The sequence below is a fragment of the Aphelocoma coerulescens genome, chromosome 3 (genome assembly GCF_041296385.1).
Source record: "Aphelocoma coerulescens isolate FSJ_1873_10779 chromosome 3, UR_Acoe_1.0, whole genome shotgun sequence".
Classification (NCBI taxonomy): Eukaryota; Metazoa; Chordata; class Aves; order Passeriformes; family Corvidae; genus Aphelocoma; species Aphelocoma coerulescens.
In genome coordinates, this window is record NC_091016.1 from 94,736,296 (window position 1) to 94,756,098 (window position 19,803).

At 37.6% G+C, this 19,803-nt stretch overlaps 1 protein-coding gene across 5 annotated transcripts in view; it reads right to left on the bottom strand.

Moving 5' to 3' along the window:
* The window catches only part of LOC138108531 (regulating synaptic membrane exocytosis protein 1-like), a 182,866-nt gene that overhangs the window by 52,627 nt on the left and 110,436 nt on the right, over positions 1–19,803 (bottom strand). For all 5 annotated transcript variants that reach the window (XM_069011330.1, XM_069011329.1, XM_069011333.1 and 2 more), the window contains 2 exons: positions 17,425–17,537; positions 8,263–8,429 (listed from right to left, as the gene is read on the bottom strand). In XM_069011330.1, the coding sequence (XP_068867431.1) occupies positions 8,263–8,429; positions 17,425–17,537 (280 nt within the window). The remainder of the gene's footprint in view (positions 1–8,262; positions 8,430–17,424; positions 17,538–19,803) is intronic.

A 19,803-nucleotide genomic window follows, 5' to 3' on the forward strand; every position in this document is an offset into this window, starting at 1 on the left:
GCAGAGAAAGCTTTTCCATGTGCCATCACAATGTTTTGCATGGTGAACTCAGCAACCGTGCAACTGTGCAGTCTCTTACACTGTCACTGGGCTAAACAAATGAGAGCCTTAAAGAATCATGTGTGAGTTCTGCTCCAAACTTTCCACATGATAGGGAGATTGAATTCACAGCATCAAGACACAATAAACTCTCTGCAACAGGCAGCATATGATCACCAACAAAGACATGTCTGAAATGAGTTGTCACTAATCACATAAAAGCTATGGGGCAGAGTAATTTCCCGGAGCAGTAATAAACTAGGCAAGTGAGAAGACCATTCTTTATCTTTCTACAATTCCTGCCTCATTCTCTAAACAAGTTTAGAGAAGGCTTTGTCCCAACGGCTTTGCCTCAAAATCTTGATCAGGCTTTTTGTTGCACAAATACTTTCTTTTCAAGAATGAACGCTATTACCATCCTGAAGTTTTAAAAAACCCCCTTCTTCATTTATCAGTTTTGATGACAGCTGCAACACAGCTGTCCACATTTGTGAAGCTCTTAGTCCTTGATAACCCTGCTAAGGAATTTGCAATAACTACAAATTTCACAATGCACTGTAATAAAACTGTATCATCTTTCAAGGCTTGCACTGTTTGTTCCTGTATCCATGTTTCTCCATTTTAGTTGTTGTATTTTAAGCAAAGTAGCAGTCATACTATTGCTACTCAACACAGTTACATGAAGACTGACAAGTTTTCCAACAGCTCAAGCTTTTGATGTATGTAAAAACAAGACAAGGAGTTTAGATTTTTGTTTAGAATATCTCTGTGTGTTGAAAAAGATCAGTTACTCCTCTAGGAGGAAGCTGAATTAAGGTAGCTGTTTGTTAAGCACACACAGAAGTCTCCCTGTTTTTAAATAAAGAGATGAACTAGTCTTCCTTGTAAACCCAGATTTAAAATATTACCCTTATGCCAAGGTGTTCCACAGCATAATGTTATCAATAACCATTAAAAAAGTATTAATACTTGTAAAAACATGTCACTATCTTGAGTGTAGACTTGTTAGTTTCATGGGTTTCCACTTTCCTGTGAAATTCATGTTGGTTTTTTGGCTTCTAAATTTCCAATCCAGAAAAAAAGACTGTTATTTTTACATTTTAACACAAAAGAACTATTGCATAAATATATGAATTACTTTAATTTGTGTAGACTAGTTCTAGTATCTCTATTTCTTTCTTAGAAAGGAGGAATTCCAATTTACATAGGAGACGTAGGATTTCATACTTATGTGAAATATAGCCTAATCATCTTAAAAAATCTTGCACATGAAAATTGCAGGATCTACAATTTGTCACAAGAAAGAAATACCTGGGTCAATAAATACTCTTAAGTTAAATTTGCAGAGACACAATTTAAAAAATTGGAACTTACTCAGAATTTTGACCATTAAAAATGGGATCTTCAGAAAAGAGAACAACAGCAATACCTCCCCAAAGCCATGCCAGTTCACATTAAGAAAAGAAATGAGTAGCTTTTCAATGAGCACTGTTGCACTGGAGCTTTGACAGCTGATTAAAACCAAATCATATTGAAGCATTGATTCTGGTGATCCATAGCTCAGCTGATAAAGCATAACTGCAGTCATTTATAAATTTGCAAGACATTAGCTATGCAGGCTTTGAAGCAGATATAATATGGAAGATAAATAGAAACTGAGAACTTGGTCCAAGACTCTCTAGAAATGTGACGACTGAAAAGGTTGATCTGATTCGTATGTGAATACACATGCAGCAGAATTCATCATTTCTGCTACTGCTCCAGGTATGTAATTGACTGTGTGGTGCTTTAGGCCTGAGAAATATGGAACAGACCTACCACAGTGATGCTTTGAAATGCTGCTCATGGCAGAATTTAAGCAGAAACCCAGGAAAAACCCCTTTGAAAATGCCATTTAAGGACCAGCTTTCAACGTGATGCAGACTGATATTGCCACACCACTGTTTGTGTAGCTGTGGAGATTTGTAGTCGAGAGGATCTAGCTCTTCGTATATTGCTGACATCTACTTCTGAGCAAGGGACCCAGCTCAGCACGCTGCCAGAGCACTGTGATGATTATCCCCTGATGGCACACAGCTAGGCATGCATGAGGCATGCAAGGGTTTGGGGTTTTTTTAATCTGCTTGGCAGTGCCACAGCATGTACAGCACACAAGATGATCTACTGTGTCTTCTGGTATGACACCCTGAAGGCTCTCAGAATCCAAGAGTGAGGAACCACCTTGATTCCAAGTACATGATGTATCCTTTTCCAGACAAGGGTCTGGGTTGATAACATCTTGAATAATTAAAATAACATTTATTTTTATACAGAATACCAGTAATGAGAGCTATAAACCCCAGGAATACCCAATTTTACCCAATATACACAACAGATCCCTCTTATGCTAGGCTCCAGCACTGCATATTCCACTGCAAATTTATACAGCTCAATCCTTTCTTTATATAATATGAACTTGCCCTTACACTGGTTAGTTAAGAAATACAGGATCAAACTTAGGCAGGGTACGAAAAATCTGTTATACTCCCCACATTTTCAGGATCTTCTCCCAGGTTTAGATAATGAGTGGGGCATAGTGAATATCCCCCACAAAGCCAGTCTGAAATGACTTGTGAATTCGTTTCCATTTTCCAGGTGATTTACTTTCATTGATTAATAAGCTTTGGTGTTCTTCTGTTGTTGCCTCCACTAGTTCTGTTTGCAATATTTATAGCAATAATGAAAAGATTTTACATTTCATTTTCTTCATGAGCAAAGTATCTTGATTACACCCTTAGTCACTGTAGCACAAATTCAATATAAAGACTTTAATTACTTTTGTAATTAACATTAAATGAGTGGGTTTCTTTATTTCAACACAGACCTCAGTCTCATCAAATGCATGAAAAACCTTGGCATATTGTTTTCCTTTACTGTTATGACAAGAAGTTAAACTTTGCTCAGCTGGCCCTGTGGTGCAGTGCATTTTAGTGAACCAGTGTGCTGGGAAGGATGGATGCAGTCCTGGTCTAAAGAGAGGGCGGGGGAAGGACTGAACCACCATATTGCACCAGTCACATCACATACATTTATGATGTAATAAACAGCACTATTGGGAAGCCTGAGAGGAGGTCAGAAGACCCTTCAGACTCTCTCTAGCCCCTCACCACTATAAAGTGTATCAAACTAGTTCCAGTGTACAACGTGGGAGGATGGAAAACCAATGGGAGAAAATCTATTTCCAATCCAGAGAGTGGCCTCTGACTACATCCCCTTGAGAGATCTGCAGCTCACTGCTGCTGTTTGTCCTCAGTGAGAAGGCAAACCTCCAGTTACTTCACCTGGCTCCAAACTAAACACACTGAGCATTTTGTGCAAGAGAACAGCATAATAAGTAGCATGAAATGAAAATCTGAGAGTCACAGAACAGTTGAGGCTGGAGGACACTTTTGGAGATTGCATAGTCCAACTCTCCTACATACTGCAGGGGTAATAACAGCAGGTTACTCAGGGCCATATCTACGTGGGGTTTGGATATCCCCAGATATTTGGACTGTGCAAAATCTCTGCACCACCTGTTCCAGTGTTTAATAACTTTTGCAGAAAAAATGTTTTTCTCATGTTTCAGTGAGATTTGCCTTATTTCAGCTTGTGCTCATCCTCTCACTGAGATGAGTCTGGCCTTTTCTTCTCCAGTCCCTCTCAGCAGGCATTTGTGCACATCGGTGAGATCTCCCTTGAGCCTTCTCTCCTCCAGGGTGAACACTCAGGTCTCTTGGCCTTTCCTTGTATGACAGACACTCCAATCCCTTCACCATCTTCATGGTCCCTTGCTAGACATGCTGCAGTAGTTCCATGTCTCTTGTACTGGGGAGCCCAGCACTGGACTTCAAACTCCAGATGTGTCTCACTAGAGCTACTCAGCTCTGCTGAGGGGGAAGGATCACATTCCTCAGTCTGCTGGCAACACTCTTCCTAATGCAGCCCAAGATGGTGTTGGTCTTCTTAAATGCAAGGAGGCATTGTTGGCTCAGGTTCATCTTAGCATCCACACACATCCTAGGGTCTTTCCTCAAAAGCTGCTTTCCAGCTGCAAAACTGAGTTCTAGCTGTGAGCCCCCAGGCTGCAATGGCACATGGGGTTACTCCTCCTCAGCTGCAGGATTTTTCATTTCCTTTGTTGAACGTAATGAGGTTCCTAATGGCCCATTTCTCCATCCTGTCGAGGTCCCTCTGAATAGTGTCACATCCCCCTACTATATCAACTATTCCTATTAGTTTTCTGTTGTCTGCAAACCTGCTGAGGGTGCATTCTGCCCCATCATTCCAAACACCAATGAAGATGTTAAACAGTACTGCCATAATATTGATCCCAGGCATACATCACAAGTGATTTGCCTCCAGCTGGACTTTGTGTCACAGGTCACAATGCTCTGAACCTGGAATTCAGCCAGTTTCCAATCTGCCTCACTGTTTACTTACTTAGGGTGTAGTTCCTCAGTTTGTCTATGAGGGTGTTTTAGAAAAGGGTGCTGAAAATCTTACTAAAGACAAGACAGAGAACATCTGATATTCTGCTCTCATCCATCAGCTAATGAAAGAAGGATATCAGGCTGGTCAGGCTTGATTTGCCCTTTGTAAATTCGTGCTGACTATCCACAATCACCCCCTTGTTCTACACGTATGTTTGGAAATAGTTTCCATGATTATTTCCTCTCTCACCTACTCAGAGGTTGAGATAAGGCTGACAGTTTCCAAGATCCCTTTCCCTTCTTGAAGACAGAAGTGATGATTTCTTTCTTCAAGTCTTCAAGAACATCCCCTGACTGCCATGTTCCAAAGGTTATTGAGTGGCCTTGTAAAGACATCAGTCAACACCAGCTCATTTAGTACTCATGGGTACACTTTGTCATGTGCCAATAACTTGTACATGTCCAGTTTATTTAAATGTTCCTTGATCTGATCATCCTCTGCTGAGTCCTTGCTCCAGACGTTCCCTCTGGTCATCAGTGCACTGCAGAAACCTCCTGGATTACTTGTGCCCTACTGCATTGCTCAACCAGCAGATACCAGGATGGTTTAAATTCTCCAGGGAAACCAGAACCCACAACTGGAAGAAGGCTTCATATAATTCTTCTTCCTGATCAGGAAGTCCATAGCAGACACCCACAATATCATGACATTGGTTGGGCCTCGAATCCTGACCTATGAACTCTCAGCTGGTTCATCACCCTGCATATTCTGCTCTCTCACACAAAGGGCTTGCTATCCTTCCTATCACTCCTTCCTTGCTATCCTGTCCTGTGCTTCCATGGATTGCAGCACTCCAGTAATATGAGCTATCCCACCACTTCCCTGTGATCATGGTGAGACCATAGCCCTGCAGCTGCACCACAAACCTCTAATTCCTCTTGTTTGCTCCCCATGCTTTAGAGCATAGGCCATCCGGAGAGCCACACCCTTGTGCTGATTTCCCAGTAAAGGTATGAGAGCTTTCCCTAAATTGTCTTCTCTCAATCACATCCTTTTTCATGTGCATACACTTTGTGTGGCTCCTTCCTGCCCTGTTTTGTTGTTAACTTCAGGTTACTAATCAGAACCCCAGACTAGTCTTCAATCATGTTTCTCCATTTAATTTAATTAGCTCAGCTTGCTGGTCAATAGCCCTAGGAATAATTTTTCTCTGCTTGATGGAGAAAGAGATGCAGATATCCTTTCTAAAGGGGATGCAGACCAGAACTCTCACTTGCGTATTGTGAATTTGTGTACTTTCTTTCTGGATACAAAATGTACCTAAGGATACTTGCTGAATGACTTAGTTGAGTGAAATGGCAGAACTGAGCCACCTCCTTTGAGTCTCTATATGCTTACTAGGTCCATCCCTAGAACATATCTGGAGAACAAAAGTAGGTGGATAAAAAAGGCAGTTTAACAGACTTTGTTCTTAAACTTAACATTACGCTCACAAAGTTGCCATGGCCACTGGCCTGACACACTTCCAAATGAAGATGATGCTGGATATGTGGTTTCAGTAAGACAAAAATCAGGAAGACAAAAAATGTTGCCCCTCCTGCTCAACCATCCCATCCCATCCTATCCCATCCTGTTTGATATATGTTAATTTTGGGTTCTTTGGAGGCAAAAATAAAACTTGAATTTCAAATTAGTAATCAAACTTGAACTTAAAACTTCTAATTCCTTAATTCCTTGACCTTAAAGAAATATTAGCAATTGAGATAAAGAATCCATTTAATCTAACTTTAGATGTCAAAAATGAAAGCAACCAATCTAAACAAGTCATCTAGGGTTTCTTCAACAATTAATGCTAGAAAAGGATAATTCCCCTGTCTTTGACACCTGTCTGAAGATTAGGTGAACCATCCAAGACAATAGGTGTTTTTTTCTTTTTCATGCTGGCTTAGGTAAGATAGAAAAATAATTTAATAAAAACCTATTTTTTAATGTGAATTCCACTCAAGATATCTAGCTTTTAAGGCTGGAGTTAAGCAGCATGAATCTCAAGATGAAAAATATTGTTCCAAATACAATCAAACCTTTCCCCAATTTTTTAATTTCTTCCTCATATTTCTATCAAAGGAACTGCATTGTATGTTATTACTATACATTTTGTTCACTATGGAAGTACTACCTGAATTTAGAGAAGATTAAAGCAAGCAAGCATAAGGTGTCTAATTTCTGAGGTATGGATTCTGTGGACAGTATCAGAAAGGGGAGGCATTTGAATTTCAATTACATCTCACTTTATGGTCTAGAGTGAAGCTGAACTGGAGCTCCCACCGCAGACACTTGGTTTTGTGTATGAGGTCCCCCAGTCCTGTACCCAAAGTGCTCTGCTACCCCTAAGAATGGAAGAGGTTGAGGATTTGACCCCAGGTTTCACCCTTTCCAGGCTCACACAAGGTTACGGGTTCACCCGGTTCTGATATTCGTGATCACACATTCTGAACTCAAGGAAAATTTCTGATGAAATCTGTTAGGCATACTTATGGAAAAAAATCTTATTTTGTTGAACCTGACAAAGACATTGTGAGAGGGTCTAGTTGAGAAAAATTCTGTATCTATGAAATAAGGTATTTTGGTATGAATACCAAAAGGGCTTTGCCCTTTGTAAGAGTCAAATACTGAAAAGCTAGGACACAATGGAATGCAACATTTAAAGACATGAATTGAAATGACTTTAAATACATTTACAGTTCCACTGCAGTGTTCTGCTGCACTGTGGATTACTGCAACTGTCAGGTTATACCTCCACCAATCTGAAATACAACTTTAAATATCCTTATGAGCAGTCCTTAAAAAGAAAATAAGGTGGATCTAGCTCAAACATAGAGGCCAGTTTCTGAGTTTCCCTAACATCCCTTCCTGTTGTATAAACACACCAAACTCCTGTAGCCGATCTTCTCAGACATTGAGTCTGTCTAGAAGTGTTCTGTGTGGTAAATTATGCCTTCCAGGCAGATTTCCTAATAGGGATTTTTTTTTTTTTTAATAGTTTGGAATTCTTCTTGTGTTTTATAACAATTTAAGTCAAATTTTTGAGAGTTCAGAAACTGGCAGATGTAATCAAAGACTGCCAAGCCAATACTAAAGCCATTATAGTTGCTGGGAGTTTTGTCGTCAAGTTAAATGAAAACAAAACCAATCTGTGCATCTAAAAAGCCCTAACCCCAGAACAGATTAGTATCAAGGAGGAAAGATGTATTTGTTTATTGATAATGCAAATGAATTAAACTACTTTCAAACCACAGATACCAAAATTACTATATGAATAATAGTTTAAAATCTAGAAATTTATCATATACACAAAAACAGCAAAACAAAGGCAGGTAGGTAAGGAAAAATACTTTGAGAAAGAAAACCCAAGCTTTTATGAAAAAAATTGTTTAACTAAAAAATCTAGTAATATTTCTGCTTTAATACCTTACTGACTTATTCATGACATTGATTCTTAGCCAACAATGAGAGGACAGCCTGTGTTCAAGTTCAACTGGCCATAAATACATGAATCTACCATCCCCTCATGGGAAGTCTGCTTTCTGTTTTAGATGCACAACTGCAAAAATAACGTCATCTTAGGCCAGTAATGGAAGACAGTTTATATGTGCATAACATTTTTCACAAATTCTTATGTCATGGCTATCTAGTTTCAAGACTTTCTGGTTGTATTCTGGAACTCAGTGAAGGAGGGAGTGTGATGCAATTGAAGCTGCATGGAGAACTCACCTGATCCTGCCCCGAGGGCGCTCGGATTGCTCTGACATAAAACTTGTGCTGCTGAGGCGAGAGGCACTGCTGGTTCGGGAAATGGCTGACACATCACTGACATCACTATCTGATGATTTGGCAGAGACGTTATCACAACTTCTGTACTGATCTGTTTGTATATTATACTAGAGATCAAGAAAAGACAGGGTGAGGAGTCTCATCAAAACAGAACGCATTCATCGAGACAACAAATGGCCTAAGCACAACAATTCTCTTTAACTGCTTTTAGATGTAACAAAATTGTATGAAATTCAAAGAAATGCCTACATTAAACAATGCCTTTATGTCTAGTGCACAAATCAAACATGTCCATTTATGGACTAAAGAAGATACTTGGAATAAAATACAGCATTGGAAATTAAATAGACTGCTGGTTCTTCAGCACACTAGAACTAGAAAATAATGAAACATTTATATGAAATATTTATGCAGCAGACAGACATCTCAAGCACATGCATACCCATCCATTTGGCTACAGACTCTTTTAAAAATTTTAAAAATATTAAAAATATATGCTATTAAATACCTGCACATAAAACTGCATATGAGCCTGAATGAAATATAATGCTACCTGAAGCTATTAGGGACTGATTTCAGTTCCTAAGTTCTATTAAAAAAGAAAAAAAGTACATTTTCTATCTCAAAACATCTCTTTGTATTGTGATACTAGAGGACTAGTTAGGCAGAAAGGTAGCTCAACAAATACAGTATTTGTTTCCAGGCAGATCAGTTCCCTGCTCTAGTTGCATTTACATCTATCTGCACACGCATAAGCACTAGCAGAAGACCCAGCAGGGGGAATATGTGGACAGGGGGAGAAGTTACTTCACTTTTAAAATCAACTTTGACACCACACCACCTATTAACATAATGCTCTTATTTCTCATATCATCAGTTAGACAGCAATCAGTTCAATCCTAGCAATGTCACACTTACCTAAATCTTCACTGACACAGATATGAGGACCAAATAATTGTCAGGCTCACAAAACTAAAACTCTCTGTCATTAGAAGAAGGTACTCTTGGCTGGAAAGGAACTAAACCAGTGGCATACTTCCCGAAGTATATTATGGGAAAACTATTAACACATAGGAGAGCTAGGCAGTTTTTGACATGACACTCTGGGGAGTTCATTTTCCAGATCTGTGCTCTGTAAAATTGCAAGTCATAAAAGTTTATTTATGAATCATACACAAATCAGTGACTGTGAATATCCAAACTCCAACTAGGCACTGGATTGCTGGATGAGTCACTCAGCAAATGCCATGACTTAATTTCAAAAACCTGGCAAACACAAGCTTGAGTTTGTACAGATGAATCTATCAGGTCTCTTCTCCTAAAGCCAGGTTTATCTTCTCTTGCTTCAGTGCCTTTCAGCATCTATGCTTGTGTACACTTGGAAACCTCTTGGTAAAACACTGAAGATAAAATGAGGAATTTAATAGGAGTAGAGGAGGGGAAGGAATAAAGACAATTCTAAGCATCAATTGTAAATATGGCAATCTGCAGGACAAATGGAGGTTATATAAATTTACTGTCTCAGTGTATTTTTCAGGTTATTAGAACACTGCCTAGCAAAAACTCTTAGCATTACCCTGTGAGAGCCTTGCAGGGGCTGAGTAAAAACATCTGCAGCAGAGAAAGTTCTGGTTTATTAAAAGTAACTTTAAGAAAGTGGGTAACAAACAAGGCTCAAGTTCTCTGATATTCAAAAATATTTTCAACTACAGTGAGAATTTATTGGAAGGTTCTCTTTACAAGTAATTTGTTGTGACTTTACTGAATATAAATGCCCAATGGGGTTAAGGTGAGACTATGCTGATATGTTTATTCAGATCCCCTTTTTTTAATGGCTTGTAGTCTGTTAAAAATTTTGCTGCTTGCTGTCCTTCAGACTGCAAGATAAAATTGGAACTCCAAAGTGGAAACACAAAGCATACTAATTCTTATCAGATCTAGTTCATAATAAGATATCAAATTTTTATTCTAAAGTGTAAAAAAATATTCAAAGCAAGAATACAAGTTTGAGAACTTTTTACTTAGGCTAAATATTCAGAGGCTAGAAAACTGAATGGTTAATTCCCTCCAGTATAGGTTAAACTGCCCCAGTCTCAAGACAGCCTTGATGTCTTATGCAAAATTCCTTAAGAATTCCTAATGAATCCTTCAAGCTACTCTAAATGAGACACATAAAAATATGAAAACCACCTGGACACATGGAATGATCTGGCATTCTATTAAGCTAAACAGATTTGCAACTTGCAAAATCATCCCATTAAATAATAAAATTTATGTTGATTTTAGTGAAATAGGGATTTCACCCATCCCATATATTTAAATTATACCTAGAAATTATTCCTTTGCAGTTGAGGTTTTAAAAACACTTTGTTTAAAATAAAACCAAGCAATCTTTCTCAGATGCATGGGGTTTCTTAAGCATAGTAACAGACTGTCTCAGAAATACCTCCATGTTTTATTTGTGTTTGCTGTAGACAATCTGACTTCTTCCCTCTGCCATTTTAATGTCCAATTACCTCTCTTCCTCACCAAAAAATCCATATTCTCTTTGTACCCTCTGGTTTGAGAGTGCATACAGTGAATCTGCAATGGTGGGAGACTTAGGTGGTCCCTGAGTAACCATGATGTGCTGCTGGGGAGGGCAGACTCCCCCATCAAGAGAACCATCAAGGCCAGATGCAGTGACTTCTGGAAGCTGTCCTGCTGGAAGCCTTTCTTCTAAGTATTCAGGGAGACATAGGCTGCTGGCCTTTGTTCCAAGCCACACCCGAATCTGGCTCTTGAGCACTCAACTTATGGTTCAACAGGTGGACTGTGTATGTCATGAAGAAAATCCTTTGTTTCGCTTGTACTGAATTCGCTCCACCTTTCATGGGTTATCTACATGGGCTGGGGAAGATGGGGAGGAGGGAGAGAGAGAAAGCATCAAGCATGGTTTTGGAGCTTACTGGTTAGAACACTGGGAAAGTCGTTAGAAGTCCCAGTTTGTGTATCAGTGGCTGTTTAGAGATTCAGCTTCATCAATTGACTGCTCAGTATCAGTATGAAACCATTTATTGGTGCAGGGGCCTTCAGCCCAGATATCATCCCCTGTAAGGGGGGACTACATACATATCCTCAGTCTGTTTTGCTCCATATAGTCCAGCAGTCAAAAAAATTGAATTGTTTTGTACATACCAGACTGGCTTAAAGGACAGTTTTTGGTATGTATGTATGTTGGTAAACAGAGAATTTTACAGTGAGATGGGACATAAAGAAAAAACTGAATCCATGTCTTCTACTTGCTTTGTATTGCAATCACACAGCTAGTGAAGAAAACATGAAGCATCCTTTCCTAAATGAGATTTTCACGGCACGGCTGAGCTTTCCCTACCCCTTTATACTGTATGCCAGGGCTGTGATTCCCAAGAAACTGAAAACCTTTTCCTTCACAGAAATAGAGATTAGCACAAAAAGTAGTGATGGTGAAAATTAATGCTGAGTGCTACATAGTTTACATTTTCCTACTACTACTTCTGGATTTAGCTTTTCCTTCCTATACCCGCTCCTTTTAATTCACTGACCTCTACAGAAGGCATACCAGTTTTCCTACCGATTTCCTACCTACCTCTGATACAATCTGATAGTCAATCATCTCAGCTAACAGATGAACAAAATGAAAGAAATTTTGAAGTTAACTTTTTTCCCTTCAAACATAGAGAGAAGTAAATAGTACTCTTCCACAAAGCAGTGCTCATTAAAATGAGAATATTTTACTCTTGCAATACATCTGAATGTATCATTCAGAAGAGAAATAACATGGACTAAGATCCTCTTACATGGTATCTGAAATGAAGTAATGCCTGCAGGTTTCCAGCTGGGCTCAAAAATAATATGATACATTTGTTGTGTAAAGCAGAAAACTGCTGCTCTTTATAACTGCACATATATTTGCAATACATTTCCCCGACATATTATATTTAAATATTATATCATTTTGAAGCTTCAAAACAAAGTATATTTTCAGTGCAATCACTTCTCTTTCAACTCTGTATCTTAAAGCTTATGTAACATTCCTTTTCCAAGGTGCACTATTTATGACATTAGGAGAGTTGCTGAAGTTTGCAGCAACTTCAGTAGCAATTACTAAGGAGTAGGTCTGGTTTTTTAAACATTAATAGCAGCTAGTTTCAAATGCCAAAAATACCTGCACTGTCCCTGCCTGCATTACAAACAGATGGAATGCACTTCTTCCATTCACTTTACCACCAGTGGAGCTGTTACTTCTTGCACACCAGCAAAAGGAGAAAAAAGGGGTATGATGAACTGCAGATGTATTAACATCAATGGGAAGAATGCAGACATAAACCAAGAGTGTACTTACAAATAATTTTACAGCTCCTTAATGACTAACAATGTTAGCAATTTTACTCATTATAAGGCACATCTTAGAAGTCATTTAACAGTCTATTATAATTGGAATCTTCCATATTAAGAGGTATTTCTATTTCTAGATTTAACTCCCAAAACCATGATGAATACAAGAGTTCAGAGCTTTAAAAATTGAATGAGTGTGCTGTCCTTTGACTACAAAAAAAGCCCCAGGTGATTAACCTTGGCAAATATATACCTCATTATGTGCTTAAAATGAGGAAATTAAATGAGAAAATAAAATGGGCATTAAAATGAGGAAAGAGAAATCCAGACCACATTCATATATTCACCCAGGGACTTATGCAAGTCTTGAAGTTGCAGCTATTTTTTGAGGCACCATACTCTAACGAGGAAGTTTGTCAGAAAACACTGAATCCTGCACAAAGCACCTTGAGTTTTATGATTGCTCACACAGGGTTCCTCTGAATGCTGCCAGCATTCACAGCCCAGCAGTTGGCACCTTGGGGTGTTCAGGACTCATCACTGACTTCCATCAGCTTCTGTCTTAGGAGCAGCTCACACTGTGGCCCAGAGCCCACTAAGCACCAATGATTCTAAATAACTCCTCCTATAATTGTATCCAGCTACTATGAACACCGCTCAACCTCCGAACAGGGAACAGAAAAAACGAGCAAGTCAAACCAGGAGGAAACTGCAGTGAAGCCCACAGGTCAAAGGAATGGAACTCACTACATTTGGTAAAATCCAGCCAGTAGTGGAACGACTGCAATCTTGATATGACATAAAGAATTTTTTCTTCAAGGTTGGTGAAGGGGACCAAAAGAAGATTCTCACCACATCTATGTCCAAAAGCACTTTCCATACACAGCCCTAAATGCCTTGCCCAGCATGACATAAAACTTAACATAATTATCCTCCTATCAGCCCAAGTATCCTACCCAGCCCCTCCTTTAGACATGAACTGTTAACACATAAGAGTTAAGACAGTAACTACTGAGTTAAATCCACAGTGCCACTGAACAAATGCATGATTACACTTTTCTGCTAAATGCTTTTCAATCATATACAGTCTTAAGTCAGTAGTGCATCTAAATATAGAGTGATATCCTTTTAAAGTACATACTACAGTGCTCTAGTCAGTCACTCTCTTAAATAAACAGACCTTCCAAAAAAATGGAAAGCCGGAGCAGCTGCAGCATGATGTTTGTGTTCTGTGTGTGGCATCTGGAATAAAAAAACTTACTGTATTTTAAATTAAAAGGCTAATTAAGTTATACTGTAATTTACCTCTGTGCAAATCCAGAATTATGACACCCATGTTTTGATTCTCTCAAGCACTGAAACAGTGAAAATATGTGCACACTAGCCACTACAGCCTTACCAATATGTAAGAAAGAAGGCAGGCATATTTAAAGCTCTTCTTTAAACCCTTTTGACAAATCCTCAGAGGTCTGGCAGTTTTTTAAATTTCTTTTTTTGTTTAGCTTATTAGAAGTTAACTGTCTCACATAAATTATGGAGCCTTTCCACTGCACTGGAAGGAAATGAGGATGTGAGCTCTGTGAAAGTCTCAAAACAACTAGAGTGAAACAGCCATGAAGATATATACAAATGTTGCAGGGCAGACAGTTGCCTGTTCAAAACCCATTAATGGATGTTCAAACCAGAAACCTGCATGGTGTATGCTTGGAAAACTATTGCTTGCTTACTGAAACTAGAAAATTGAGAAACTGAGTGGTAAAACCTACAGAACTGTAATGCATCAAAAATGGACTGGAAATTGCAAAGGACAGATCACAATATCTCTTAAAAAAAAGGCTTGTTTCAATATAGGAGAAAACTTATTTAACTTCCAGGAATTATTTTATATATGCATAATTAACCATTGCAAATATGAATGATTTAGAGAATTTTGTATGTAATGAAACAAGTATATGTGCAAATGCTAAAATATTGGAACAATCAAATCCATGTGAGTTGATTGCTCTGAAATGCAGAATGGGCTCTTTTTCTCAGTGTGCAGCACAGCATAATTTCTCTAACAAATATATTTATTTTTTGAAGCAACGGGCAAACGCTGCTATTTGGGATAGAAAGAAGTATTTTGTTAAAGAGGGACAAACTCTACTTGCAACTGCTATTTCTTTCATAGTCAATATTTATTTTTCGTTATTCCAGAATTTCTATTACACCACTCAGCATTTTTTATTTTTTTTATTTAAAATAAGTATTGTTTCTGCAGCTTTCGAAGACTTTTCACAGATTTTGGCAGCAGAAATTGGGTACAGTCTTTGGTTCTTAGAAGTCTGTCATCAGCATTACCACACCAGCTGATATGACTAACAACATTTTCATTGAGCTGTCCAAATCCTCATCTGTCTTGGTTATTTTCTTGACTCTTTCACCATTTTCTCAGAGTAGCAAAAGACAGTAGCATAAGGTTTGCTTTGGTAACATTTTAAAAGTGAGGACTATCACCACAGTGAAATGAAGCAAACAGCCTCTCATGGGTTAGCAAGTATAGCTCCGGATTTTCCTGCAAAGAGGTGGTTACAGCTTCCTCTATGACCTGACAGAACCTATCAGCTGGCTAGTTTGAATATTGGCAATCTTTTAAACAGACTGAACATCTCAAGGGTTGTCTTTTTACAGTGGGAGAAGGGGGAAAGGTGGGGGGAGGAAAAGTGTTCTGAAGGTGTGGTATGATTTTTTTTTTTCCCTTCTTTTAGGTCTGTTAATAAACACCTTTATATTCTTTTGAGTTTTGTGCCTGCTCTGCTTTCTCCTAATTCTTATGTCACAGAAGGTAAACAGTAATGAGTATTTTGGGCCAAACCACTACACAGCCACATCATTGAATATCACAGTGTTAGAATGGGCTAATATAATTCCTTCTTAGCACTTAAAAATTAATTCTAGGTTGGACCATCTTATCTAGGACTCCAACATTATCATGAAGAAAAGACATGAAAAGTTAAAGATTTAAAGTCCAGGGCAATTCTTCTTACCACCGTTTTAGCATGGAAAAAAGTACATGCCTGTCAGAACACAAGGTACTCCAAAAATATTTCTCAGATAACATCTGATAGAGAATTTGCTTCTTCAAAATTTTCCTCATACTTTTAGAAAAAAAATTCTGAATAAAATCATTTCAGTGTTCTTTTCATTTAGTACTCATTATGCTTTCAATTTTTATTTAATTTCCACATGTATTTAAAACCAAAAGAAGATCCTAGAAATCACAAGGTTCTAAGATAAGAGAAATTTGTAACATTGCAGGTTGATGTTTTCTAACTACTATTCATCCATACACTGGATCTACAATAAGATAAACATATTGGAGAGCAAAAATTATGTTTATGTTAAATAGAGTGAGAATTAAAAATAAGTTTCAGAATGATAAACACACAAATTTCAATCAATCTGGAAGCACATATAATCTAAATCAGAAAACTGGCCTTTTGACTTGGAACAAAGGTTTCTGGTCATCCTGGCAAAAGTCCTCAGATTGTGTATTACCTCTCTCTCCTGAAAACTTTATCAACCCTATTTTGACTATTTTTTCTAACATGTTAAGTGGTTGGGAAGTACCACAGAGACACACTGCATCTCACCCTCTTGCCCTGAGTGGACCTCTCTTGACGGTAATAGCAAACCCAGCAGCAAATAAGCTGTTCTAGTTAAACAAATTCTCACTTCTGATAGAGAATCTAATTGGCTTTCCATCCCAGCTGGTGAGTTTTTTTAATAGCACTGGTGTCCCACAATTTGGCCATTGAGGACCTAAAGCCTTGTTTGTCTTGTTTCTCTTCCTTTTGAGAATTGTTCATCTAAGTTCTTATTAAAGTTGTTTGCATGTTTAACTGCAACAAAGATCTTGAACCAATCTTTCAAATCTGTTAGATATTAAAAGTTAGCCACCAAATTTCCTATTCAACCATTCCTAAGTAAATTTCTGATTTTGTTTTAGATGAGTACCTCACTTATACATTATTTTAACCTGTATCTCCAGGAGCATCCAGCTCCTCAGAGCTTGAATTGTAAGCAGCAGTGCAGATGTGCAAGACATTTTCAGCAGTTTGCTTAGAAGCCTATACAGTTCAAATTATAAAGTTGTGGGCTGTCATTTTAGCCTTATCAAGAAAACAAAATCCCTCTATATAACTTTGTTAACGTAATTTCAATATATTCCATTTTCACAGAAACTCTCTATGCTTTCATTAGAAAAGGAAATCAAAGTAATCAGTAGGTATCTCAAGAAAGGAAATACTTTATCTCTGACATTATTAGGATGCAAAAAAATTATACAAATATGAGAACATCTGCATGGGATTGGGCCTAGTTCTGTCTGGCTCTCTGCACATCAGACAGCAACAAGGGCCAACCTACTCTTTCATGGCCTACTTTTCCAAACTCCAGGGATTTGAAGTCTGAGGACTTCCTAAGCTAGAGGTGACAAGTCTTTGTTTAACAGCTGTTGAAGGATCTTTCTTTCCTGAACTAGTTTTTAAGTATTTTGGTTTTTACAGATTCATTTTAGGTGATGTCAAAGACTAACTCTAATGCACATCAGATGGGGCAAAAATTATGCCAAAAAGCTATTACTTGAAGACATTTCTGTCAGGCTTTAAAATACAGTGTTCTTGAAGGTTATATGATATTTTAAATAAACAAATTTATGCCTTCAATTTTCAAGCCAAAGTATCAATCCAATACTACTGACTTTACCTTGGTATATTGCTCACGCTCATGTTCTTGGCTAGAACCAGACCCTGATGTCTGATTATAACGGTGCACTTTCATTTTCATCTGTCTCGTTCGCTCCTCCACTACTAAGCTTGCTGCAAAAACACACAATGAAAATCAATTAAAAATAGAGAAAAGTTTTTGGAAAAAACAAATGGTTTAGCAACAATTTTAGCTTATTTCCATTTCAACAAAACAAAGAAAGGTACAAACATGTAGAACAAGCAGGGTGTAAACACAGAACAAAGGAACACTAATGTCAAGAAATCAACCACTTTCATTGCGAGAATCTTTACCTGAAAATGGGCAGACATCCCAATTTCTACACATAATCAAGCTGGTGCAACAGATACGAAAAGAGTGAAAAAATTTAGGTGGCAGGCTGAATTATAAACCTGTTAAATATTCTGGATACAGGGGACATAAATCCATGATCATCTAAGCATGGGTTTGTTTAAATGTAGAAAATATTACAGTAGCATTCTAAGAACTAATGCATTAAACCGGTATTAAAATTTATTTTTAAAGTAATTAACTCCTCCTAGTATCTTGAAACATAGCAGTTTAACAGAGCTAAGACTATTTAAGAGAAATAATTTCTCCATTCAACCAGTCCTATCAAAATACACTAATCTTCTAGCAGGTTTTTTTTTTAACAAGAAGTCCTTTAAAATCACTACTTTGCTCTGTCATGTTCACTTTTATTTCAAATAAATTTTTGTGTGTGTGTTTTTCATATTCCATATGGTGGTGTTTCTTTAAAAACAGAAATCTTACACCTTCAAGAAGTTGTGCTATAAAGAGCATCTTCTTCAATTTTAGCAAGTTATGTCAACTAATATTGGCTGTGCCTGCCACAGATAGATGACCTTGCACTAACAGAACGAGAGGTGTAAAAGCCCCTGGGCCAAGGCTTCCTCAAAATCAGTTAACCTTTGTGGTAGTGAATAAATTTCAGAAGGAACTATATATTCTGCTATTCTTAAACTTGCTAACATTTTAAATTCAAAGCAGTACAGGTAACATCAATACCATAAAAACTGGCACTTTTTTACAGTTCTAGAACTAGACCCAAATATTTATCAGTAACTATTCTAAATCACAGGAGTATTCACTATGTTCATGGTGGTTTAAGAGGTTATAACATCCCAAACAACTTCTTTTAAGTTGGATTTTTTTAGTGTGTCACAAATTTAATTTTATTTGAGGCAACCTCCACAAAATCTTCTGCTTTTGTGTCAACCATGGATTTATATTACTCTCAAAAACAACTAATTTTATAAGTCAAAGAGCCCCTCCCCAGATCAGTGATGGGAGAGAGACACCTATATTACAGCTGCACGTAGTCAATTTGTGATCACAAAACACAGAGAATTTAAAATTACTGGAAAAGAAGTAGTTATGTATTTTCAATTAAGAAGTACTAAAGCTCTCATGTGTGGCTTTTACACTGTTAGTTCACTGTGGCATTCTTTACACATTTAATTCTTTTGTCTCTGCTTTGCCAGCACAAAGATACAAGGCCGAAAAAAAAAAAGGCAGTGCACTCAGAATTGGATATTTTAAACTATAAGCCACTGCACAAATCACAATTGTGCCTGCATGTATCATTTGTAACATGCCTGTGGAAATGATAGAATGTCTGTGTGCTGGTTGGGTGTGAAAAAATATACGAAGGCATCACCGTGAATTGCTTCCACATTTCTTATTTAAAAATAAGAAAATTAAGTACAACAAACTACATCAAAATTCTGCTACAGCTACAAATTTAAGGCGCAAAATAAAGTTATTGTAATCTTCAATCTCCCATATGCAGAGTCCAATCTAGCAAATTCTGCACATGCAGAATGTCACACTGGGCCCAGCAATTATTCCAGATGACTAATTATGTCAGTAAATGTGTACCTTAATTGCAATGAGTCCAGTTCCACCATCAGATATGCAGGCACAGCTCCAATTACTTCAATGGAAGTTGCATGGAGGTATCTGAAGGCAAAATTGAGCACTTTAGGTGAAATTTTTAAAGATGGCCTCTTATTTTAAGGACAGATATGAAAGGATTAAGATATATCAATTAGGAACTGAAGTGAAAGAACGGATATCTTAATCCTATCATACATGCATGAAATAGACTGATGATACGAAATCAGAGGGAAAAATGAGACCCCTTTAAAAATTTATCCCTATATGTGTATGGTGCACAGATTAGAGTTACTCTATAACCCTTTCATTGTGTGAATTTTAGGTCCTTTACCCTGTCAACTGTATGTTATACTAAATAATATATATGATATGTTACCCTGTATTACCTGAGATACCTAAGAAAGAATGTTCTATTATGTAATGAAATGCTGTTTCAGA